Raw genomic sequence first — 27,559 nt, 5'->3', positions numbered from 1 at the left:
CAGGAGTCCGTCAGTATGCGCCGACCGCTCGGCGCGTCGTAACGTATGACGGGAAAACTGCGCTTGTTTTTACAATATTAATAAGAAAATTAGTTAATCGTACGTGTTATATGGCATCGGATCGGTGAAATTGGATTATTGTGAAACTTTGTGAGGAGAAAAAGGTAAGTTGACTATTTTGTGGCGTTATTGGTAACTGTTTTGATACACCATTATAACAGTAAAACAACAGTATCCCAAGAAGTTTTAAAATAACATATATAATTATGATATGGGGTATAAAATTGTGAAAAGTGTTCTAAAAGGTATCAAAATTAATTACCTATCAAACATACATCACACATAGGTTACATCTAATATAAACATTTCTTTTACTATTAAAACAGAACTATTACCACTCAATTTTTACATTTTTATTAATCACTATTGTTTTTTGTTTATTAGCAACGTTTATTAGATTAAGTTTGATCAGCCATCTAGTGGCAAGTAGAAACTTCACCTCCCCAGATATTGCCACCTAGCGGTGAATAGACAGAAGCTTGTTTCACAACATCGCCAACAGGTGGTGTGACTGTTAGAGGATCTGTAACTAGTGGCTCTGAGCTGTAGACCTTTAAAATGAATACTTGTAGGGTTCCTCCATTTTGAAAATTTTCTATCGACAAATACAATCGTTTTAATCATGGAACCTACTCACAAAATCATGATAATTGGTTGAGAATTGCGACTTGTAGATATCTGGACCGGACATATGAAAGCATTTTTGCCCAAGTTGAAACAGAGTCGTAGACCTTCGCTAACGCTCGGTCAATAACAGGACTAATAATATATAATAAGTTTTAGACATTGTTGATGTTTATTCTTTTCTTGTTATTTCATCAACAACATTTTATTATTTCAACTATTAAAACACTATTGGTGTAATTTTTTAATTTCATTGTTACAGGAGAAAAACACGCCAAAATGGTAAGATGACTTGGATCTAAATATCTACCTTATTTTTTTAAGAGTAAACCAAAATCCGCAGAGTAAAATTTTATAGTTAAATTTTGACAAGTGAAAACTGATGCTGTTCGGCACCATACGTTTTATGGTAACTGGATTGTAAAACTTTGTACAGTCGAGTTCATAAATATGTATACATGTCTTCACCTTAATCCTTTGCGATAAGGTGAAAAAATGTACGCATAAGTATGAACTCGAGTGTAAACTTGCCGCCAGTGGCGTGACACTCCTACTTTCGGGCATTGTCGGCTCCGTCCAGCTCAGCATTGCTGCGAGCAATTTATTAGGCTTGGCACAACTTGACGTCCCTATGCGTGCACTACTACAGATAAGTTAATTATTTGAATTTTGACAACCCTAAATAGCCGCAAGGCCATAAATTAGAAATGGACAGCATGATTCATCTCTGAATCGCTGTCAAACTTCGTTTTTGTAGGAAGTGTTTTCTTTACGCTAGTACTATTATTTATTCTGTGTTGCCGTGTAATATACTTTGCGAGTACGAGTACCTACGAGGCCACACGTCATCTAAAGATGGCAATCAATCGACATTGGTCAATATGGTAATTTCTAATACTCGCTTCCGTACAATAAATTATTTGTATTTATGTTGATACTGTAACTACGCGATTAGGTTTAATATATATATTGTCTGAGTACTTACAACTACTTTTAAGATAAAATACAACGTCATGATAGAGCTTTAACGCTTTAACTCTTGAGTCTTGACGGTATCAGTTATTTAGATCTTCTGATGACTGTAATTTGCAAGTAAGTGCTCAAAATCTTAATTTGATAAAATTATGTAAATTTTAGTACTGTATATGTATGTTGTATATGTAAGTAATAGGGAAGGCTATATATTATTGTACAGCCGGTTAAATCGTCTAGATGAGATCTTTTTTTTTTATACTACGTCGGTGGCAAACAAGCATACGGCCTGCCTCCGTAGCCTATGTACGCCTGCAACTCCAGAGGAGTTACATGTGCGTTACCGACCCTAACCCCACCCCCCTCGTTGAGCTCTGGCAACCTTACTCACCGGCAGGAACACAACACTATGAGTAGGGTCAAGTGTTATTTGGCTAGGGTTTTCTGTAAGGTGGAGGTACTTCCCCAGTTGGGCTCCGCTCTAGATCTGGAATAACATCCGCTGTGCTGTGCCCTACCACACAAGGCAAGATGACATTCACATTGCCCATACCTCTCTTTATCGCTCCTTTATTAGCGATAAGGCCGCCTGTTGTATACCTCTGTCTTTTGTATTATATTTTATTGTAACTATTTCAGTACGGATTCGTGAACTATGCTCTCGAGCTGCTCGTGATGAAGACGTTTGGACAAGCGACGTGGGAGGAAATCAAGTAAGAAATATTTTAGCATTTTATGATAAAATTGTCAGTTTGATCTTTCTTCAGCCCTGGTTCACGGACGACGATGACTACTTTTAATCAGCTGGCTGATTCGAGTCGACTTTTGACTCAAAATATCTCCATATCGTTGAAAAAAATGAATAATTTCTTTAAAGTTTGTATGTATAGAATCGTATAATCACTTGTATACGAGCTAAACTGCTTGTATGACCGACTGAAAAGTCTGGATGAGTTACACTAAAAAATCTATAAAACAATATAAGAGCAGAAGGTAATTATATAGACAAGCATGATTGATCGCATGGGCATGACCATAGCGCGCCTCTTTTTACAAGCTTTTATTTAATTTGCAATGTGCCGATGGCACTCACTGCATTCGAGCGCCATTTGCATTTGTGCAGTAAGTGGAGTGCATTTCGTCCCTTGGTTAACAATCTACGATCAAATCTTGAAAGTTAAATTTGACCCTCTTCTCGGTTTCCGATGAAGCTGAAAATATGCATACTTATGTAAATTGGGTGACAATGCAATCTTATGGTATCATCAAGCTGATCTGATGATAGAGACAGGAGGGGACTATGGGAAGGACTATTGTTTCAAAGAACACAAGGTTGCCTGTTGAAAGAAAAGTGCAGTCAGCGATAAACGCTTGTTAATATTTAAAAAAAAAATTCTTGACAAAAACTTATCAATTCATAATTCGCTTGATTTGACATTTTCGCATAAGCATGGCATGACTCGTAATTTAAACGGCTGTTGTATCAGACCCGATGTTCACTTCAAAATCGTGTATTACAGAAGAAAAGCCGATGTTGCGATGGAGGGCAGTTTCCTGGTGCGGCAGATATACGACGATGAGATCACTTACAACCTCATCACGGCTGCCGTGGAGATACTGCGTGAGTTCCACTAAATCTTCCATAAATTATTAACTTTTCATGAGTGACGGAATAGGTGTTTGTTTCATTAGTTATTCCTGCTGTGGTGTAAACAGTTCTGCAGAGAAGTACCTACATAAGTGCGTGTATATTTACAGTAACTTACTAAACCTAACTTCGCTTTAAATATCATGGCAACTAGTAATGTTATTCTTATTTACTTACAGAAATACCAGCAGACGCTATATTGGAATTATTTGGCAAGACTTTCTTCGAGTTCTGCCAAGATTCTGGATATGATAAAATATTGCAAGTGTTGGGCGCCACACCTCGTGACTTTTTACAGGTGACATTATTTTACTGATAACGTTTCCATAATAAACGGGTAAAAGAAAGAGAGATGAGTCGTTGCGTTAAGACAGACTACAGTGTTTTGCGTTATCAAATCGAGTATATCGGACTATTATGCATTGTTATAAACCAGTAAATAGGCCAATCAGCTTTCTACTTATTTTGTTTGTTCTGGCTAGGCTTTTGTTTAAGTCAGAGCCACTCTATTCTCCTTAAATTGAAACTCTACGCCAAAAGAACTAGCTTTTACCTGCATTTCCTAAAATAAAAGGGTAAATTAATACTAGAACCTTGTGTATTGTGTATGAGTTACGAGTAGACATAAATTTGAAGCATAACCATTAATATTTCAGAATCTAGACGCGTTACATGATCACCTCGGTACCTTGTACCCAGGAATGCGTTCACCATCATTCCGATGCACGGAGAGACCAGAAGACGGGGCGTTGGTCCTCCATTACTATTCGGACAGACCTGGCTTGGAGCACATTGTAATTGGAATTGTGAAGGTACGAGTAAGAACTTCATTTCTAACCTGTTGTTATTTAACTTTTAGCCAGGCGCCAGTAGCCAGCCCGGTCACGGCGGTAACCGTTCCAAATTCTCGATTAGTAGGTATATGAAATCTTAGAAAGACTAGTCGCCTTTGACCAACTCTAAAGGGCGAGCGGTACGTGCTTGCATCAACTAATTTTGCTCCCACATTGGCTGTTATAAAATTTTAGAACATGACAGGGACATTATGATAGGATTGATAGTCATTTATTATGTTGTCCCTGTCTCACGATGTTAAATAACATTTTATAACAGCCAATGTGGGAGCACCATAAAACAAAAATCAAAATATTTAATTAATTAATGTATTAACTGAGGCCAAAGCTTTCTCATTTAAAAGGCGCAGTGTAAAGGATGAGAACACCTTCCAACAGTTGTATTACAGTCGCGCCTACCACGCATGACTTGATGTAATATTAATAATATTATTATACGCTGACCCTCTACGCATCTAAGAAATGAGCGGCATGCTCGTTTTAAATTATGCACGATCAGCTCGATCGTGACAGGCATGTTGATTGACGTGGATGCGTGGTAATCGCACCGTTTTCACTGTCAAGTAAGGGCCTACAAAAGTACTACATATTGACGCTTTGAACGCTACGCCTATCGTGTGCTCGTCATCGTGAACATTGTCGGAATGCACGAAGGTTGATATTGGCCTGTATTCGCGCGCATCAGTTGACACTTTTGGCAGTCAAATGGTTAAGACACCTTTTTTTTTCAGACCGTAGCCAGCAAGCTTCACAATACAGAAGTGAAGGTGGAGGTCTTGAAAACCAAAGAGGAATGTGACCATGTTCAATTCCTCATCACGGAGACTTCTAATACTGGACGAGTATCCGCCCCTGAGATTGCAGAGTTTGAAACTTTATCTCTTGGTAAGACTATCATTGTATAAACATTTTAAAATATGTGAAAATGGTAATAACAGAGAAAATAAAAAGCATAATGATTTTATGGCTAATGAAAAGAGATATTAAATATTCATTGTTGTATTGTATCGTATTGTTAACAGTAGGTATATACAGCAATGCGCGTACAGAAATTGCAAAGGCACTAGGCCAAGCCTGTATCTCGGGAGACCAGTATACCATTTTGTGTCATGCCTTAAATTAAGTAGGTATATAAAGTTAAAAAATAAATATTGTACAAACTAATCTGGGTACTAATTGTCCCAACAGACCAAGCCTTTTTGAACGTGCACTGACATCAAGCCGATATTAATATTAGAATGATATTGGAATCATATCAGTTAGCTGTCATTTGCGCGTTTATTTCACTTAGACTAGTCCGCGCAAATATTAGTATGAGCAAGACGCCCGCACGAATGACAGATGGTAATAACAATGATATATTACATTATGGTTAAGATTTAATTTAATCCCAATAAGGCCTAGGCTCCATCTCCGTCAGCTAGCTTCCCCTCTGAATTGGAAGATCAGATGGCAGATGCTTTCGTAAAAACTATTGCCTACATCAATTCTTCGGTTCAGTTTCCAAGCGAACTCCAGGCCCCCATGAGATGCGCCAAAAAGCCAGGACAACGCCAGAAAGATGATAATGAGTTATGAATTAATATCACAAAAATACATTTTCAGAGCCGAAAGTCAGTCCAGCTACATTCTGCCGGGTGTTTCCATTCCACCTGATGTTTGACCGGGAGCTCAACATCGTGCAAGCCGGACGTACTGTGTCCCGTCTCCTGCCAAGAGTCACAAGACCTGGTTGCAAAATTACTGATGTTTTGGATACGGTAAGCCAGTGGAATAACCATCACAACATACATGTGCATGATTATATTACATAGGTCAGAAACAGGTTAAAAAAATTATCTCAAAGCACACACCGTATAGCAGTTCTACCAGATTTTTCGCACTTCTACGAGTAGCATTATGAGAAGTACCAAAAGAGAAGCGTTCATAAGCAACACAACTACTAAATATTTAATTCGTTTTGGCAGGTTCGACCACATTTAGAAATGAAATTCGAGAACATATTGGCACACATCAATACTGTGTATGTCCTGAAGACGAAGCCAGAAGAAATGAACATTACTGATCCACATGAGGGAATTGCTCCTCTTCGTCTCAAGGTAAGTAAAAAAAAAAAAAAATTATGTTTTGTTTGCGAGTTAAAAAAAGTGTAACTAAATTATAAATAATTACTTTTTGGAATCTGAGTCAAAAAAAGAAATAATAACTTCTCCAAGCAAGTTGATCATTAATGTTTATTTTCAGGGACAAATGTTGTACATCCCAGAAACAGATGTGGTCGTCTTCCAGTGCTACCCGAGTGTCACCAACCTTGATGACTTGACCCGGTACGTATTACCTAAATTTATGTGTAGGTTTGTTATTTCTGTACCTAATCGGTTGATAAATCGTGGATACATAAAATGCATTGTAATGTTCTACAACAGAACTTACTGTTCCATGAATTCATTCTTATTCTGGTGGTTATTTTTACCCACCTATAGAAGAATCAAAAAACTTTGAGCGTTTACAAACAGAAAAGTGAGACGACGTTTCTCTTGATTAAAAATGTAATATGACATCAACAATTTAAAAATTTCTTCTACTAATACGTTACAGAGCTTATGAGTGAAAAATCTACTTCTTCACTCGTATGTAGATTCGGCAGATAAAAGCTAAGATGCTAATACGGCAACGGTATCAATAATTAAAATTTTGTCATATACGGTGTCAGTCACAAACTATATTCTGCCAACAAAAAAAAAACAATGGTGCAACAGCAAATATCGTTTAATCTACCTACTTATTTAACATGTCTTTTCTTTATTGAAAGTTTGGTCTTTTCATTTCCGCAGCCGCGGCCTCTGCATCGCCGACATTCCTCTGCACGACGCTACTCGTGACCTAGTTCTGATGTCAGAGCAGTTCGAGGCCGACTACAAGCTCACCCAAAACTTGGAGGTGCTCACAGACAAACTGCAGCAGACCTTCAGGGAGTTGGACTCGGAGAAGCAGAAAACTGACAGGCAAGTTTACTTTTGCCCTTTTCATTTTTTCCTTGTGATTTGTTGCCAACTGATCATTTCCCTGGAGTCCTGAATCATCCTTATAAACCATGGCTTTATGGGATTGCACTATTGGTCGTTATAGATACATTATATTATACGGAGAAAATAAGGAGTAGTTGGTTAGCGTGGTATGGGTGTATTGGGCGTGTGATTAGGTAACGAACAAACAATTAGTATTAGGTATATACCACGGTTTATTTATTTAACCCTTTTATATTATCGAAGTTCGTCGACATAAAGGTTGACTCACGCTACACAGGGGCAGGGCCGGGCCGGAGCTTCCGGCGCTTCGTTTTCTATGGAAAGCATTACGTCATCACCGGAGCTCTGTAGTGGCCCGGTGCGGGCTCGGAGCGGAGACTAGCCGGTCATGCTATGAGCAAAAATCGGACTTCCCGGAGCCTCCGGGCCACCCGGTGACTCAATTCTTCCTTTCGGGTGATATTCCACTAGTCTAAGATCTTTGTCCAATGTGCATTGCGTCTCACTCTCTCATTAAGCAAAATGTCAGACGCAAATACACATTGGACCAAGATATTGGAAAGATGAAAAACCAGAATACCACCCTTCGCAATGTGCATGCTCGGATGTGTCGGTATATATTTGCCAAAATAAGAAGGTTACAAAATGTCATAAATTTGTTTGTTAAATATGGATGGTATAGCCAATACATTACTTGGTCGGGTTATATTTTACTCGGCGCAGAGAGAAGTTAATGAACAATGACTGTCAATCTCTATATGAAACCAAATTTCTGTAAATAAAGCTACACAATTCTACATATTGCCGGTTTTATGGAAAGCAATAAAAAAATAGTACTTATATTTATTTTAGTCACGCTGGCTCCACATTTTACTTGAGATAGTTGATAGCGCCAGACAAGTTGCCTAAGAATTTGTTACCAATTTTAATAGTTCCTAGATATTAACCAGTGTGTTAATTTTGTGGGCTTAAATGAAGTGGAATAAAAAAATGTTCAGAAGAAGCAGAGCTTTAAGAACTAAATACTGCCGTTTCGTACATATTGTTGGATTATCATATTATTGACAATGAAATACATTATATAACAAAAGAATAACGTACTATAAGTATATATAAGTCGTTACGTAGCCGCCTGTTGTCTGCCTCTACATTTAATCAATTGTTTGTTTTGTCTTTTCTTTTGTATCTTTTTACTGAGGTGTTCCAATAAAGAGTATTCTATCTATACATCTATCTATCTACGCAAGGTTTATTACAAGGGACTTAGTTAAGTATTTATTTGACCTATATATATTTCCCGAACAACGCGGTCTCCGTGAAGATTCGGTCTCTATTATTTACTTTTCCATGTTAGGTGTTACTACATGAAAGTCGCAACGGTCGCAACACGAGCGACTCGGATATATACGTCAAAATTATATAAGTTGCATAATGTCTTGATTTATTTTGTGAAATACGGAGGTGTTGCGGAAATGTAATTAAGTCGGATTATATTAAATGAGACATTTAGTAATGTTACTGCTTGTAAAAATTATTCATTAATGAGCATGTAGGTTATAATTAATATAAATATACTATTTTTTTCTCATATTCCCACGTATTACTTTTCATTTCGTACGAAGTTATATATAATAAAATATCTCGTTAATAAATTTGTAGATTACGGGAAACCATTTCTTTTACTTAATTTAGAGTCCAACTGATCTTCTGTAAATCTGCCTGCAGAGAGTACGAACATCATATTTCAGTGCAGTTATTGAATTACTCATAAAGGTGCCTATATTTCATTTGCAATCTGTCGTTGGCGATATTATTGCTAACTGCTCGCGTACGATGCATTCTCCTGAAATAGATAGGCCATACATTTTTTCAGGCTGTAGAGAGCAGCACTAGCATGTATTATAAACCTGACAGTAACTTATGCATACTATGCCTTAAACAGTTTTTTGACAAGTTTTCACTATGGCATTGATGCATCAAGGCGTTTTGGTTACAGATGGTCTAACGCGAAACGCGAAAATCGAAATTTCGTTACCTATCTGCCTCTCTGTCTATCGAATATGCAAGAATGATGGAGGCAGAAACCACAATTTAGATTTTTCCATTTCGCGGTAGGCCCCGTGTGTGTTAGTATCGCCCTCTACGCAGAGTTTTGCGTAATATTCCCTATTTTATGCCCATTATTACTGTAACTACTGAAATAATACAATAATACTCTTCGTATGTTTTATTGTTCTTAAATTAATGATTAAGATGTGGAACGCATAATTTCGTCAGGGGGAAGCCTATGTGCCTCTCTTTCGCACAAAGATAGATCGCGCAGTGATAGAGAGGCGAATAGATGAACTAATGAAGTGTATTGTAGTATCGTAAGTGTCAGGATGTCAGGACGATGATAGCTATTTATAAGTTTTATAACGATATAAATAGCTATCATGGTCCTGACATCCTGACGCTTACTCCAAGTTTTAGTACCTTTTTTGTACTATTTGGTACATGATATCAAAAAAATTGTACCTCGCTAAAAATCGAGAAAAAATATTGAAAATAATGTGGTCAGCTATTCTGACGTCAGGTCGACAGGCCCAAGTCCAGTTCTCCTAGCTGTAGGCGTTATATTGAATTCATCTTTTGGCAAAGATTTAGTACCTAATTTGTACCTTTCATGGTGATTTATTTTACTTTGACTTACCAAAAAAAAGTTACAGTTAGAATAAACTTTGTATGCGCACAGCGGTGTAGCCACTCAATGTGAACCGGGCCTTCAATATAGTTCAACAGTTAATATTTTTGGCTAAAACAGTTATCTATTTTACGAGGGGTCCATAGTAGTTGTTTAACCAATACAAAAATGAGAAGTGGAAATCTTGAGCGTTTCGAGGGCTTTAATTTTTTTCTAACGAGACAGACAACATTTATTTTAGTACATATGGTGCTACTTTACCGCACTAGGGCGGTAATTAGCACTTTACGCGCCTATGTCGAAAATTTAAAGTGCCATATGTACTGTAAAACGTTGTATATGTGCGAATAGATAATTGGCAACTCGTTTCGATTTAAAACACTCCTTTCGGTCGTGTTTTAATTTACTGCCACTAGTTGTGAATTATTGAACTCGTTATGAATTAATGTATAATTACCACACCAACGCGAAAAAATACTTAAACTTCAAAATCATCACAAGTCGTCGTCGTCGTTAATTTTACATTCCTAGGTGATAAAATATTTCAGATTTGAACGAAATTACTTTGCAACTCTTGTGAATAAAATGTAACTTTCCCATCCGTTTTTAAAGAATAAAGAATGACGGCAATACATGCGAAAGACCGACTATGACTGTTATCCACCTAATCCCAGCGCCATGCTTAAAACAATCCACCATTTTGAGAATAATATGGTTAGCTATAATGTTTTTCCGCCTCTCATTTCTTGAAAATATAAGTAATTATGTTGAAACTCAGTAAGAGTTGCTGGAGAGATGCTATCTAGCAACCCTTACGGACTTGTACTCCCTATGTAGCTATTTTTTAATACTCGTAAGTACAAATAAATGCAAAAAAGCAGTTACTTCTTTTACAGTGAAATATCCATTAACTATTATAACTTTTTAATATTTTGTGTTCTACGTTATATCGATATATGTGTACCAGAAGTCGATAAATGAGAACTCTCTATGACAGTTCAAGAATGCCACAATAATTCCGGTCTCTGTTAATAATAGTTTGCCACCTTATTGACGTGCATTTTTACATATAAACAAATAGAATAAACATTTATTGAAATTATCCCCCTTAGACGTGGCTGCTACAGTCTTCAGGATTTTGTTTGCCGTGTGATCATCGCTTTCCGGTTGCAGCTTGGTGCCATCGAGGAATGTCCATGGTATATGAAAAAAGAAAAATGTTTATAATACCATTCTATAGAGGGCATATAATTACTACTAGAGGGCACCTTTAACCTTATTTTGGCAATGTTAAATATCCTTACAATTAATGATAGTTTTCAGTAGCTCATAATTGGGTAGTTTCTCCACTTGTATCCCCCCTGCAAAGAAACTTGTTTGCAGGCCCTCCTGGTCAGTTATCTGGGTAGCTTACTGTTAGGGTATATACCTGTAGCTTGAACCTTAAAAAAATTAAAACATTTATAACAGGAGATACGATAAATACACCAATTATTTTACACTATTGAAAACTGCAACTAATTCGTTCGATACGTTTTGGAGATATTTGGGTACATTCATTTGTAAGTTCAAACATGCCTCCCATTACCCTACACCCTAAATTCATCCAACGAAATAAAATGTTCCGTAGGGTATACACGGTGGCCCACTTAGATCGTTACGAAGATCTGTTCCTAGGAATCATGCCATTGATTTTCATAACAAGAAAAACTGCATTCATACATTTGTAATATATAAAGACGGGACAATACGAGTAACACCTGCTTTGTATCTATTGTTTTATTTTTGAAGATTCTATACCTATGTTATAATTATCACCTATTAAGTGTTGAAATTAACAAAATTAAAGCAATCTTAGTCAAACAAGCATATTGTTATACTTTCTCTTTCACACATGTAAACTATTGAATGAAAAACAACAGCCCATATGTAAGCCCATATAATACCTAAGCCCTAACTCGTAAAATACTTGTCAAGGAGAAGTTATATTCTGATCTTCATGAACACGTTCCATTTCAACAAATAGCACTGTTTAAATGCAAATATAAAAACCGGCCAAGAGCATGTCGGGCCACGCTCAGTGTAGGGTTCCGTAGTTACTCTTCCGTCACAATAAGCTAAACTGGAGCTTAAAGTATAGTAAATTGGTAACCAAGGGATGAAACGGTACCTTTCACCCGAGTTAAACAAATAGGCAAATTTGCATAATCAGTACCTAATTAAAGTAAGTCTTTTTTACTATGAAGGGGAAACTTTTTGCGATAACTCAAAAACAGCTAAACTGATCATATCCGCTATAGTTTTCATTTAATGTCTTTCTTAAGCTCTACTTCCAAGATTTTTCTCATATTTTTTGGACCTATGGTTCAAAAGTTAGAGGGGGGGGACACATTTATTTTTTCTTTCGCAGCGATTATCTCCGAATATATTCACTTTATCAAAACATGTTTCTTGAAAACCCCTATTAGTTTTGAAAGACCTTTCCAACGATACCCCACACTCTAGGGTTGAAGCGAAAAAAAAATTTCACCCCCACTTTACGTGTAGGGGAGGTACCCTAAAAAAAATTAAATTTTTAATTTTTATTGTACGACTTTGTCGGCTTTATTGATTTATACAACGTGTCCCAAAACTCAACGATAAGCCGGCACCAGAGGATGGAGCTGCTTATGATTAGTCGAGAAAAAATAAGGAAAAAAATATATCTCAATTATTTTAGAAATTACAGAAAAAAAATGAAATTCATTGAAAATCGACATCCCTAATGGTATTTTTAACGACCATGTCTACAAATATTCAAATATTACTGTTTTTTATTTTGTTTTTGGAAACTTCAGTAGCCCTGCTATCTAACACAGTTCTTAAAAATACCAAAATACATGTAGTTTTTACACAAAAAATAATCAAAATTCATTTTGTCCCTACAATTTTGAAAGATTGTTTCTTACAGTCCACTTTCAATCATCATGGTGTAAAAAAATAGTATCGACACCACTATGGCAATTATTTTTAAAAGTTGACGCAACTAACCAAGATTCCAAAATGGTATAATACTTTGGGAAACCTAGTCACAACAAAAAACAACGAATTTTTAAACAAGAACCGACATTTTTAAATGTTGATATTAATCACTTTTGAAAAGGGTTGTTGTTGCAAGTTTTAAAATTTCAATGGAAAATGTGGGTAGTTAATACAGTTTTCAAGTCAGTACACTCTGATCCTTTGTTCGCTGTGCACCGTTCCGTATTAATTGATGTGGCTCTCATACTAACAACTCTTGGCTTTGCTTTTTGGACTGGTGATCTGCAAACTGTACTGACCTGGCATTATTTTGGACTGTGATTGTGTTTTGTGTATTGGACTTTTTCCGTATTCTGTAATTTAAAAAAAAAGGAAAAAAAATTGTACCATTTCTTTGCATTTATTCAACATTTTTCAACAACAAAAATCCTTTTTTGGGTACAGTAAAAGTGATTACCGCCAACATTAAATAATGTCGATTCTTGTTTAAAAATTCGTTGTTTTTTTTGTGACTAGGTTTCCTAAAGTATTATACCATTTTGGAATCTTGGTTAGTTGCGTCAATTTTTAAAAATAATTGCCATAGTGGTGTCGATACTATTTTTTTACACCATGATGATTGAAAGTGGACTGTAAGAAAAAATCTTTCAAAATTGTAGGGACAAAATGAATTTTGATTATTTTTTGTGTAAAAACTACATGTACTATGGTATTTTTAAGAACTGTGTTAGATAGCAGGGCTACTTAAGTTTCCAAAAACAAAAAAAAAAACAGTAATATTTGAATATTTGTGACATGGTCGTTAAAAATACCATTAGGGATGTCGATTTTCGATGAATTTCATTTTTTTTCTGTAATTTCTAAAATAATTGAGATATATTTTTTTCCTTATTTTTTCTCGACTAATCATAAGCAGCTCCATCCTCTGGTGCCGGCTTATCGTTGAGTTTTGGGACACGTTGTATATTCATGCCAAATTTCAGCTTTCTAGCACTAACGACCACGGAGCAAAGCCTCGGACAAACAGACAGACGGACATGGCGAAACTATAAGGGTTCCTAGTTGACTACGGAACCCTAAAAAGATACTATATGTAAACTATTTGAAGAGTTTCATCCATTCTTCCTGGAATCCATTATCAGAAATAGATCTTGACTAAAATGAAGCTTAAAAAATAACTTGCAGAACAATCGCAACGAAGAAGATATCGCCAAACGTGAAATACGCGTACACCTATATTAAAAAAAAATAACTTCCACTTAACATACCGCTGTTTCTTTGTACATATCTACTCGTACTAATCCTAATATACGAGTACGACCTCTGTTCATGGGCTCTGCTCGTTTGCCTCCTATATTTAAAAAAAGACTTCTACTTAACATAGCGCCATTTATATGTACATATCTACAAATCTTATGATACGACCTCTGTTCATGGGCTCTAATCGTTTGCCTCCTATATTTAAAAAAAATAACTTCTACTTAACATAACCCCATTTCATTGTACGTCTCTACAAATCTTATGATACGAGCTCTGTTCGTGGGCTCTGCTCGTTTGCCTCCTATATTTAAAAAAATACTTCTACTTAACATAACACCATTCCTTTGTACATCTCTACAAATCTTATGATACGACCTCTTTTCATGGGCTCTATTCGTTTGCCTCCTATATTAAAAAAAATACTTCTACTTAACATAGCGCCATTCCTTTGTACATCTCTACAAATCTTATGATACGAGCTCTGTTCATGGGCTCTGCTGGTTTGCCTCCTATATTTAAAAAAATACTTCTACTTAACATAACGCCATTCCTTTGTACATCTCTACAAATCTTATGATACGAGCTCTGTTCATGGGCTCTGCTCGTTTGCCTCCTACATTAAAAAAAAAATACTTCTACTTAACATAGCGCCATTTCTATGTACATATCTACAAATCTTATGATACGACCTCTGTTCATGGGCTCTATTCGTTTGCCTCCTATATTAAAAAAATACTTCTACTTAACATAGCGCCATTCCTTTGTACATCTCTACAAATCTTATGATACGAGCTCTGTTCATGGGCTCTGCTGGTTTGCCTCTTATATTTTAAAAAATACTTCTACTTAACATAACGCCATTCCTTTGTACATCTCTACAAATCTTCTGTGACGAGCTCTGTTCATGGGCTTTGCTCGTTTGCCTCCTATATTTAAAAAAAAACTTCTACTTAACATAGCGCCATTTCTATGTACTTCTCTACAAATCTTATCATACGAGCTGTGTTCGTAGGCTCTGCTCATTTGCCTCCTATATTTAAAAAACTAAATTCTACTTAACATAGCGCCATTTCTATGTACATATCTACAAATCTTATGATACGACCTCTGTTCGTGGGCTCTGCTCGTTTGCCTCCTATATAAAAAAAATAACTTCCACTTAACATAGCGCCATTTCTTTGTAAATATCTACTTATCCTATGATAAGACCTCTGTTCATGAGCTCTGCTCGTTTGCCTCCTATATAAAAAAAATAACTTCTACTTAACATAGCGCCATTTCTATGTACAACTCTACAAATCTTCTGATACGAGCTCTGTTCATGGGCTTTGCTCCTTTGCCTCCTATATTTAAAAAAATATTTCTACTTAACATAGCGCCATTCCTTTGTACATCTCTACAAATCTTCTGATACGAGCTCTGTTCATGGGCTCTGCTGGTTTGCCTCTTATATTTTAAAAAATACTTCTACTTAACATAACGCCATTCCTTTGTACATCTCTACAAATCTTCTGATACGAGCTCTGTTCATGGGCTTTGCTCGTTTGCCTCCTATATTTAAAAAAATACTTCTACTTAACATAGCGCCATTTCTATGTACATCTCTACAAATCTTATCATACGAGCTGTGTTCGTAGGCTCTGCTCATTTGCCTCCTATATTTAAAAAACTAAATTCTACTTAACATAGCGCCATTTCTATGTACATATCTACAAATCTTATGATACGACCTCTGTTCGTGGGCTCTGCTCGTTTGCCTCCTATATAAAAAAAATAACTTCCACTTAACATAGCGCCATTTCTTTGTAAATATCTACTTATCCTATGATAAGACCTCTGTTCATGGGCTCTGCTCGTTTGCCTCCTATATAAAAAAAATAACTTCTACTTAACATAGCGCCATTTCTATGTACATCTCTACAAATCTTCTGATACGAGCTCTGTTTATGGGCTTTGCTCCTTTGCCTCCTATATTTAAAAAAATACTTCTACTTAACATAGCGCCATTTCTTTGTACATATCTAAAAATCTTATGATAAGACCTCTGTTCATGGGCTCTGCTCATTTGCCTCCTATATAAAAAAAAATACATAGCGCCATTTCTATGTACATCTCTACAAATCTTATCATACGACCTCTGTTCGTGGGCTCTGCTCGTTTGCCTCCTACATTCAAAAAAATTACTTCTACTTAACATAGCGCCATTTCTTTGTACATCTCTACAAATCTTATGATACGACCTCTGTTCATGAGTTCTGCTCGTTTGGTTCCTACATTTAAAAAAATTACTCCGACTTAACATAGCGCTGTTTCTTTGTACATGTCTACTAATTCTATGATAGGAGTACGACCTCTGTTCATGGGCTCTGCTCGTATGCCTACTATATAAAAAAAAAACTTCTATTTAACATACCGCTGTTTCATTGTACATATCTACTTATCCTATGATACGACGTCTGTTCATGGGCTCTGCTCATTTGCCTCCTATATTTAAATAATACCGGACAAATGTGAGTCGGACTCGCCCATCTAGTGTGCCGTAGTTTTTAGTATTTGTTGTTATAGCGGCTACAGTAATACATCATCTGTGAAAATTTCAACTAACTATCACGGTTCATGAGATACAGCCTGGTGATAGACGGATAGACGTACGGACAGCGGAGTCTTAGTTATAGGCTCCCGTTTTACCTTTGGGTACGGAACCCTAAAAAGTAACTTCTACTTATCATAGCGCTCTTTTTGGATATACTGTATAGTAATATTGAATTTACTTCTCTTCTGACCTATTTCGGTATTACCTTTTACGCACTTAGTACTTACATACATATTAGGGTTATACAACTCTTATTTCTAGAATCAAAAAATCAACATACAAATAAACCTACGTAATATACACGTATGTTAAAAACATAATCCTCGAAACTCGAAAGCTCCTCATTTTATAAATGCAATGCAAATAAAACGGATTAAACTTAATCATGAAGTCACGATCAAGTATCATTTAATAAGGGGCGTTTCGTGCGTAGATAACGATTGTCAGATTTGACTCTCATTTCTGACTTTTGTATTGCTTCAATGTTATGGGTCCCATAAAGACATTTGTTTCTTTTATAAAAACTTATTATCTAGCCTAGCCTTTTGGCAGTATTTTCTTGAGCTTTACGCAGTTGATTGAGGAAGCTGCCATACAAGACAAAAGCATTTTGAAAGCGACGTTCTCATAGAACACCCCATCTATCCGCCTATCTATCATAATTTATTTATACCTTTATTTCAGGCAACTAGCGGCCCATTAATAAATACCTTAAGATTATTAGCATACACAGTATAAAAATATATTTTAAGACTAAATACTACAAATCACATTATTTTACTGCGACATGAAACTAATTATCATAAGACATACCGTTTGAGACTGTCTACCCATTGTTTTTTGTATATGACAGCTACACATCCTTTCAGCAGTGGCTTTTAGGAACTGCAAACTAATAATCTATGGCCCGCTGATTTTACCAGTGCAATCAGTCAACTTAGGGCAGCTTGTGGCGAGCTGTTGGGGAGTAACGACCTCATGTACCCGAGTGTTCCTAGGGAGTTCTGTCATTCGAAGGGGGGTGGGTGGTACAGGATTCTCTGCTTCTGGGTACCCTTGGCCGGCCGGCCAGAGTGGAGTCGTTAGAGCTATAAGTTCCAGGGGTGGAAGTGCAAGACGCGAGTTGGCGCAGTGGCTGTTACAGCCACTGGGTTGAAAGCGGTGCACGCCTCTCGATACCCCTGAGCCGCTCACACCAGTGTTACTCTTGAGCCATCCCAGATGTCGCTTTTTGTGTCGTCTGCCGGAAACAAAATTGTATACCGTTTTATTAGGCAGGCGTCTGGTTTTTTATCCCATAGCTCAGTATTTAGCCCATCGCTTTCACACAATAACCTAGTTTATTTTAGATTCCAACAACTCTCAATAGTCCTTACACCCTGTCGGTCCTGCGTCTGCGTGCGTCCTATGACATGGGCAAGGGCAGCATCAGCTCGGTGTACATCTTACATTTCATGAACGTGTCAAAAGGACCTCTACGTTAGGTTAGGGCTCGGCGCACGCTTCTCAAAGGTCCGGAATACCATTGTTCCGTGATGGGAAAGACATACGTACAAATTAAAATAATAATAATCGTTAATGCAATGCAGTGCTCTATTTGTCAAAGAAAATAAAATTGTTTCACACTCACAAAACATTCATTCTTATTTTTGCTTATTTTTCATACATTAAGTATCTTTCTGTAAATAAGATCACTATTTTCTCTCTTGTCATATTTATCTTACTATTTGAATAACATGACAGCGTCAAATGTCGTAAAAAGTATACAAGTAAAAAGGTTTAAGAAAAGAGTCCGCAACATATTATTTATTAGACCTATTAGCAAAGAATATCCTATTAGTACTTACAAGCTAAGCCTAAAGTGCCATGGCAATTAATGCAAGCTTACGAATAAATACAAAAACCGGACAAGGGCCAGTCGGACTCGCCCAACGTGATTCCGTACTTTTTAGTATTTGTTTTTTTATATACTACGTTGGTGGCAAACAAGCATACGGCCCACCTGATGGTAAGCAGTCTCCATAGCCTATGTACGCCTGCAACTCCTATGCGCGTTGCCGACCCTAACAACCCTCCCTCCCCTCGTTGATCTCTGGCAACCTTACTCACCGGCAGGAACACAACACTATGTTGTTATAGTGGCAACAGAAATACGTCATCTGTGAAAATTTCAACTGTCTATCACGGTTCATGAGATACAGCCTGGTGACAGACGGACGGACGGACGGACGGACGGACAGCGGAGTCTTAGTAATAGGGTCCCGTTTGGGTACGGAACCCTAAAGATGAAAACTGCTGCCATGTTACTATACATTTAAGAAACACAGGAAATCTGGAATTGACATATTGAAAAAATTATATTGTTATCTTCTTCTGCACGACTTTTTAGTGAGAGGAAGCTACTTAGGTACGTAAGGCTACCCTCGATTCATTTGTTATGAGGGGGCCCTCGGCCTTAGAGTACGCATAGCATAAGGGCTACGCCCGACTTTCTCAATATGAGGCCGCCGCTGTAGCCCGCCGTCAGAGCGTTTATATCATTTCGGGCTAGCAGGTCGGGCTACGCAAGACTTCCTTTGCCATCTCACTTACTTAAAAAAAAAACTTAAATTTAATACTCTACTACTTTTACTTGAGTAACCTTTTCACTTTTAGTTACATGTATGGCGTGCCTAAAAATTATATTTTTATACATTTGAACTTTTAAACTAAGTAGTAGCTTACCATCAGGCGGGCCACCAACGTAGTATAAAAAAATACCTACTTTCCACTTTTCTCTTTTGGTTATCTTATAGTTTTTGAGTAAAATAACTGTGACATATGGACAGACAGATAGACAGACAGATGGACATGACGAAACTGTAAGGGTTTTTGCCATTTTGGCTACGGAACCATAAAATGCACACTGTAAATTTCAACTACCTAAGCCACTCGTATTATAGATCAAAATATCCTTTTTCGCAAGAAGTAAGTAGTTTATTTTTTGTACTTGTTAGACAATTCTATCTTAGTGTACCGAACTTAACAGTTATTTTTTTTACTTTGAGAGCGCACCACCGACATTCTTAGTGGTGTACGCGTATTTCTCTGTAGCTGAATGTTTGTAGATGATTATCTTATATCGATGCTTTAAAATGTTGTGGTATTCCTACAGCCATTTTAAATATCTTCTCTTTTAAACTTAAGTTTTTCATGCATTCCTGAAATGGAACAAGTCTATGATAGGATTGATGGGAGAAAATAATGCAAAAACGCGGCATTAAGCAAAATGATCATTTGTGATTCAGGGTTAATATCTATCGGGTATCACTGAACCCAACGGATATATTTTTGCAATACAACACAAATGCACACCTCAATAGAAGAAAATAATACTGAAAAACAATAGGCTTGTCTACTCGCTAAGAAGCACTTAGGGCAGCTTGTGATGAGTCAATCTCTAAGTAATCTGCCTACCTACCTCAAAACGAGACCGCTTTTCCATACAAACGTAGTCCCCATTACGGAAAATATTTTAACAGTACATATGTTGCTACTTTACCGCACTAGTGCGAAAATTAGCATATTACGTTACTGTGTCGAACATTTAAAGAGCCATGTACTGTAAAACGTTGTACGATACATGTGCGAATAAGTAATTCGCAACTCGTGTCGATTTAAAACACTCCCTTCGGCTGTGTTTTAATTTATCGCCACTTGTTTCGAATTTCCTATTTTTCGCACTTGTATCGTAATGTACTATTACAAAATTGGATGTAGAACGAAGGGAATATCAATATCCAGAGAGGAAAATGGGGACTATGTTTGTATGGAGAACCGGTCATCCCCTTTCCTTTTAATAGTTTAATATGCTTCGGCACATGATTATTTGAGACAATATACACGCATTGTATTTCCATTACCTTAAGCAGAGAACACGGTGGCTTCGAAAGAGTCTCGGGTCATGTGGAAATAAAGCTCTTCACATAATATTGTGTAATTCTCCTTTTTCCGAAAGTGTCCGCGAAATGTCCAAATGCACAATTGCCCAGAGTATGCAGTATTCTCTTCATCAGCTATTATGGCAGCCAGGGCCAATATTTTGATTTTATTATTTATTTCTATATCGACTTGCTTCCCATCGAACCAATTTTTTCAATATGATTGACATTTGTGACATTTGTCATGAACAGTCCGTTGCTTGGACGGCTCGGTGAGCTCGGACAGCCCGGCCCGGCCTGTCTCGCGCTCGGAGACTCAACGATAGTGTCAACGCATAGAGATACTATAATGTAGAGATGATGGCCCGGTCGCCCCGGCCCCGGTACGGTCCGGCGACGGTGGCGCTCCTGAAAGTCCGTGTGACGGCTTGCTCCGGTCCGCCCCGGCCCGGCCCTGGCACTGTGTAGCGTGAGTCATCCTTAATTGATATTGGCTTAGATTCAGAAGACATGAACCTTAGGAAGTCTTCTATTCCAGCAAAATGTAGTGGAATAAAAATAAATAATTAATAAAGTTCTAAATAAAAAAACAACCAAGTATTGCATAAAGCTTAATGACTTGAAGTAACTCACCGAAGGTGACATGTTGGTTAGACTTATTATTTGTCGGACACAGAAATTATCTTCCCTGATATAAAATACACGCGGTGTCTTTCACTTTGTTGTTTTTTTTTAGTTGCTTTTAGTAAAGAGATAGCTGGACTTTACTAAAAGCCACGATGGATTGCCGGGTGTTGATTAAAACATGGTTAAACGAGTTTCAAGATTAGTTTTTCATGAGCTGCACACTTCCACGATACTTCACTGCATAATAAGCTATCAATATTACACTTAAAACAACGTTAATGAGCAAAACACAAAAAAATATTCTCGAGACGTCTTCGCCATCTTGAATGTAACTATTTCTTTCTTATAATTTTTATTGACACTGACAAAATATGTTAGAGATTGTAAATGCATAGATAAGAAACGTCTACCAATAATAATACTCCACCAGTAACGTTTTGTTGCTCTATATTAGTAAAAAAACATGGAAGAACTTATTAAATTGCAGACTTCTTTACTCGGTGCTACCTCGAAGTGTGGCCACAGAACTTCGCCACCGACGTCCTGTCCCTGCCCGGCGCTACGACCCTGTGACCCTCCTGTTTAGTGGCGTCGTCGGTTTTGCTAACTACTGTGCCAGGAATACTGACCATAAAGGCGCCATGAAGATTGTGAGGATGCTTAACGATCTGTACACCACGTTTGACGTTCTTACTGATCAGAAGAGGAATCCGAATGTTTATAAGGTTGGTACACCATAAACAATATTAACACAATATTGACATATGTTCACAATCATCTTGTTGGTCAGCTCTTGTTTTTTGCTACTATATTGTCACTATACTGGAACCCTGATAGACTCTGATCAGGCTAACTTTGCACGAACTTGACAGTAAGAATGCATACATATTTCTACTAGTTCCATACTTGACGTAACACTTGGCATGAAAATTTAGCGTGGTCCTACTAATCCGGGCAGCCCTGGGGCAGTGCACAAGGTCTCGAGGACCGCGGAAATACCTAGGGCCGACTAAGCCTGAGTATAACATTTCATCATCAACTGCCCGTTTCTAAAGAACATTAATTAGTAGAAAACAGTAATTAATTTCATTTCATTTTATGAAAAGGATATATCGCCCTGTAGGGCTAAGATGGTAAGCTCTTTATCATTTGTCACTATGCCTGTCACGTTCTAACAAGTATGTAAGTGCGAAAGTGACGCATGATATAACAAGTGATAAAAACGACCATGATACCGCCGCAGCAAAATAATACTTCTATAAAAAAATACACACATGATATTATGATATGAGTTATTTATTACAGGTGGAAACCGTGGGAGACAAGTATATGGCAGTTTCTGGACTTCCAGAATACGAAGTGGCTCATGCTAAGCACATCTCGCTTCTTGCCCTTGAAATGATGGACAATTCCAAGGAGATCACTGTAGATGGAGAACCTGTTGTAAGTATTATTTGCATTTATGTGTTTACCCTTCGAACACTTACATATACGAAAACTGTATTCTATAGCATAAAATTCATTTATTTTCGATAAAATTTGGCACATAGCTTGATAGTGGGTTAAAATTATTCTTAGGCAAGCTAGATCTTATTTGGTCTTAGTCATCTCTGTTGTACATGGATGCCCAGCCACTGGAATATCAGAATGTATTTCTTACTGATAATTTCGTTGACGAATTTCAAAAATTGACATGATTTTTTCAGGGCATCACTATCGGTATTCACTCCGGCGAGGTAGTGACCGGTGTCATCGGCCACCGCATGCCGCGCTACTGCCTCTTCGGGAACACCGTCAACCTCACCAGTCGCTGCGAGACCACGGGCGTTCCAGGCACTATAAATGTCAGCGAGGATACTTACAGGTGATATTAAATGATCTTTCTATGTGATTGCTAATTGCTATGCCTAGAGCCGGAGTCCATTGATAGTTGACTACGAAAGGAAAAAGGCAACGAGCTTATAAAAAGTTACAGAACATGACTGAAGGTGAGTATGTTGACACACAAAAAACCGTATCGTTAGTAAAAGTTTAATCATCCAAAAGGTCTAAATATCTTTGCAAAGCAAGCGGTATTCCTAACTTCGGTATACCAAAAGGCAATTCAAAATTATTCCACAACATTTTCCGTACCACACATCTACACAGATGCTTCAATTCCACTGGCTGTAGGCCACACCTTGAACTTGGAATCAAATGGTCCTCTAGTATTTCCCCATATTTCACTAAAGCAACTTTTCTGTCATAGTTATAATCATCAGGCAATTCCAAATGCTTAAATGCTCTCTTGTCAACCGTGAAAGTTATTTTTGGTATTGCTCTTAGCACTAACTTTAAACAACTAACTAATTCATATGGATACACTCTGTTGTAGTCCTTTAACCTATCCAGGATGGATTCTACGGGATTTGTTGCAACATTATCCGAGAAAATTTGGGCACCAAATCTAAGTAAGATCATTAGCATTTCTGATGTTCCCATTTGTATGACTACCCTCACGGGTGATGCTTTTCCACAACTTTCTAGAGGAACGTCGATAAATCGATAGACTTTTCCCTCTTCTGTGTATTCCAAGTTGGCGTTTGCGGCGTGATCCAAGAAGAAGACTAGTGCGTGTACGTTTTCTTCTTTGTCCATGAAATCTGATTTCCAACCGGCTAGGAAGTAAGGCGCTGATGTACCAAAAATAGCTCCTGTAAATAAATAAAAGGGGAATCAGTTTTTATTTAAGCTACATTGTCGCAAGGAAAATCAATGCTTCTTTGACAATTAGGCCTTCTGCTAAAACTGTTATATTGACAGTACATCTTTTTTATACGACTTCGCATGTTTATCTAGATCTGTAGTCTAAAATTAAAATTAGGAAATATGATTTGCCATAACGGAAATTTCACCGTTTTGTCTATCGATTTTGACAAAGCACAGGATTTTGAATCTTTGAAGATACATTTAGAATTTAAATGACAGCGCTAATGGTGTCTGCGCTAGGGTTTCTCCAATTTAAACTCACCCAAAAATATTCTCTCAAACGTCTTTTCACATGCATACAGCTCATCCAAGAGAGCTGCAACCACTCCATTATCCTGGAGGCTCCAATCAAACGACAACTTCATGGCTATATACAGAACGTTGTGGTATTTGCCCATGAGGCATACGTCTCCGTTGGTCGCTTTGCAGTTGTTGTGGTACTTCAGAGCAGATGTGATGAAGTTCTTGCAAGTTGTGTTATCGGTGTGGTTCTGCCCTATAACAAACGAATATTTTAAGTGCCTATTAAAGGGCGGAAGTTTATGTATCCCTCTAAAAAGTATTGAATGTACATTCACGACGAAGACGGGCGATGGTAATCGTAATCGCTTATCATCAGGCGATTCGTTTGCTCGTTTGCCTCCTATGTTATTTTAAAAAACACAATATTTTACCACTTTTATTGTATCGAATTAATCGAAAAAGGATTAAATTTGATCCATAAGGAAGGTAAGAACTTCTTTGTGTCGCGCAATCGAATAAGATCCCACCTCATGTGAAGTGGTTATTGAAGCCTAAGGACGCTTGCAAATTCAGGTACCACATAAGCATTTTCTTTTAAAACCGGTTCTCGTGTCCTTTGAAATACTCTCATAATATCGCAACTACATAGGTCCCACTAGAAAACTTAGGTATGATGCTGCTCACATTATAAAAGATACGGCAAATAATGGGATTTCTGTGTAAACGGAATATGGTAGGTAATCTTAATAATAAGTAACTTTTTATTAAACAGGCGTCCGGTATTTTTATCCCAGAGCCCAGTACTTAGTCCATCGCTTTCACCAATAACCTATAGGTAATTTTATATTCCATCAACTTTCAATAGTTCTTACACCCGAGCGGGTGCTGCCTGTGCGTGCGTCCCATGACACGGGCAAGGGCAGCATCCGCTCGGAGTAGGTATAGGTACCCCTTACATCTCCTTAAAATAACAAGAAGTGTTGGCTTCGGTTTCGCGCACGCCTCTGTCCGGAACACCATTGTTCCGTGATAAGTAAATACAAAAACGTATGTAAGATTTACTTATCTCAAAGATTTATTTAACCCTCGCAATTTTTTTCTTAATGAACGTAATTTGCAAAATCTGAAAAACAAACCTGCTGCACATCCAGCGATGACCGTGCTGAAATACTCCACTAGCTCCTTCCTTTTGTATCTTTCATTCAAACAGTCACGGTCCAAATTACAGAACACTTCCTCAAAATAATACTCCATAAACGAATCCATATTGATTATTCACAAAATCGACAGAAAATTTTGGATTATTACTTAAACAATATTAACACAAAATTTTGACGATCTGTCAATATTGAAGCTGTCACTGTTAAACTTGCGTCCATCGCCGCAGTTCATACGATAATAGTCGGAAATCAGTCCACCCTCTCTGAAGCCTTACAAGTGTAATCTACTTAGGTCAATGTATGGGAAACCATACAACATCCCCTAGTTCATAAAGTTTTGGAGTAAGAATGTCATTCAAGATATTCTGGTGTTGTATTAATAGTAAGGAATAATTAGAAAGCAATTCATTAGGCAATGAACCCTAAATCTGTTTATAACTGTCCCATGGAAATGACCGAGGTAGCGGAGCAATGTACGAGATGGTGCGAGATTTAAAAAAGTACAAATCCCATTTTCATTATTGGCGAATTACTTTTGATTGCACAATTTATTAGAGTCCGTCTAAACTAACTTTGCACTGATTTTAATAGAACAAAATTAAGGAGTGTCATTATGAACATGATATTTTCTAAGAAATTGGACAATATGATATCCGTGATATGATACGAATGTTGTCCGTCCGTCTGTCTGTCTGTCAAGACCCTTTATTTCGGGACCGCGTGGATGTATCGAGTTAAAATTAAAACCTATACACATACACAGGTCTTAGTAGACCTCCTGGACCTGGTAAAGACTAGTGTCTTTAAGTCTAAATTAACGTAAAAAAAGATACGGCCGTTTAGGCTGCAAACAACGTATATTTCGACACTCTCAAGGGAATCACTAGGGTACCTTAACGTTGTGTGTTGACCTAAAACGATGAAATTTGGCAAGTAATATCGTCTTACTTAGTTAATATAAAACTAATTTAGATTCTAATTTTGTTATTGTATATTCCAGCTACCTGATGCGTGAAGATAATTACGACGAATCATTCAAACTGACCTACCGCGGCCACGTCTCCATGAAGGGCAAGGCTGAGCCTATGCAGACTTGGTTCCTTGAGAGGAAGAAAGTCTAAAAACCATCAAAATATAATTTACACCTAAAATCTTAAAGAGGTAGTACACCCTAGAAATATTACTAAAGTTTTAGCTTCATATTACAATTTTTTGGTGTGTTCGTGTAAATTCGTACGTAAGTGTGACAGAGAGGCAACACGGCGATAAATATTACACATCGGCCTTTGGAAAGAGACATGGCTAATTTCGGCTTCATAAAGCGTTGTCACATACTCGTGTGATTTGACATAAAAAAGTCCATAAAGTGCAGTAAATAAAAATCATTTTGGCGACAAAGTACAGTCACCAGCCTGCGTAGCCAACATGCCAATCGTTAACGCTCCGTAGCGTAGCGTAGTCATCTCTCAGTGACTGACTCGACAGTGACAGTTGCGTTTCGTTCGTTTCGGAGCGTTAACGATTGGCATGTCGGCTACGCGGGCTTTTCCGCCGCATTATTTAGAAGTATAATCACCGAATCTTTATTTCCTTAACCCCTATGGAAATATAAGTTAAAAAAAAAATCTTTATTGCGTAAGACACACTTTGTTTATAATGTAAGGTGATGGAGCCACCCGGTAAGCAAAAATGCCTGTGTTGCAGTTAAGCTTATTATGAGATTAAAAAATTGGTGTAAGCTGCGGTGGGGTAAGGCGAACATAGTTTATTTTGCTCGGGGCAAGACGAACAGTATAAGGATACCATATAAGCGTTTGTCTTGTCCCGGTGATAGTCTTACCCCAACTTATCTTAGATAAATTGTTCTAGTCGGCTCGTATTTATTTTTGCTAAATTACGTTTATCTAAGATTTCAAGCAGCAGGTAAATGAGCGAAGTAGCTTTAAAACAAACAATGCACAGATAAACTTTACCAGCAAAAAACTTAGGTACTGCAACAATGCCACAATTGCATTCAGATTTCCTCAGTTTCCATTGACTGGCATTGTTCTATTGAAGCATAACAATTTAAGTATTTGATGGGAAAAGTTTAGAAAAGAACAAATATTTTCAGAGAA

At 37.4% G+C, this 27,559-nt stretch overlaps 2 protein-coding genes across 2 annotated transcripts; one reads left to right on the top strand and one right to left on the bottom strand.

The window, feature by feature from the left end:
* LOC133524972 (guanylate cyclase soluble subunit beta-1) lies at positions 1 to 27,559 on the top strand. The gene is made up of 15 exons (XM_061861146.1): positions 1 to 164; positions 947 to 966; positions 2,296 to 2,369; positions 3,177 to 3,277; positions 3,484 to 3,602; positions 3,961 to 4,116; positions 4,890 to 5,043; positions 5,764 to 5,918; positions 6,126 to 6,257; positions 6,403 to 6,485; positions 6,993 to 7,163; positions 21,779 to 22,016; positions 22,597 to 22,734; positions 22,998 to 23,155; positions 26,443 to 27,559. The coding sequence occupies exons 2-15, from the start codon at positions 964 to 966 to the stop codon at positions 26,561 to 26,563; spliced, it is 1,803 nt and encodes a 600-aa protein (XP_061717130.1). The 5' UTR covers positions 1 to 164; positions 947 to 963; the 3' UTR covers positions 26,564 to 27,559.
* On the bottom strand, positions 23,309 to 26,077 carry LOC133524973 (uncharacterized). The gene is made up of 3 exons (XM_061861147.1): positions 25,419 to 26,077; positions 24,302 to 24,535; positions 23,309 to 23,984 (listed from the first exon to the last, which is right to left on the bottom strand). The coding sequence occupies exons 1-3, from the start codon at positions 25,546 to 25,548 to the stop codon at positions 23,323 to 23,325; spliced, it is 1,026 nt and encodes a 341-aa protein (XP_061717131.1). The 5' UTR covers positions 25,549 to 26,077; the 3' UTR covers positions 23,309 to 23,322.

This window comes from Cydia pomonella, chromosome 14, assembly GCF_033807575.1.
Source record: "Cydia pomonella isolate Wapato2018A chromosome 14, ilCydPomo1, whole genome shotgun sequence".
NCBI lineage: Eukaryota > Metazoa > Arthropoda > Insecta > Lepidoptera > Tortricidae > Cydia > Cydia pomonella.
The sequence above is the reverse complement of the archived record's forward strand: the minus strand, read 5'-3'. Positions and strand labels throughout refer to the sequence as shown.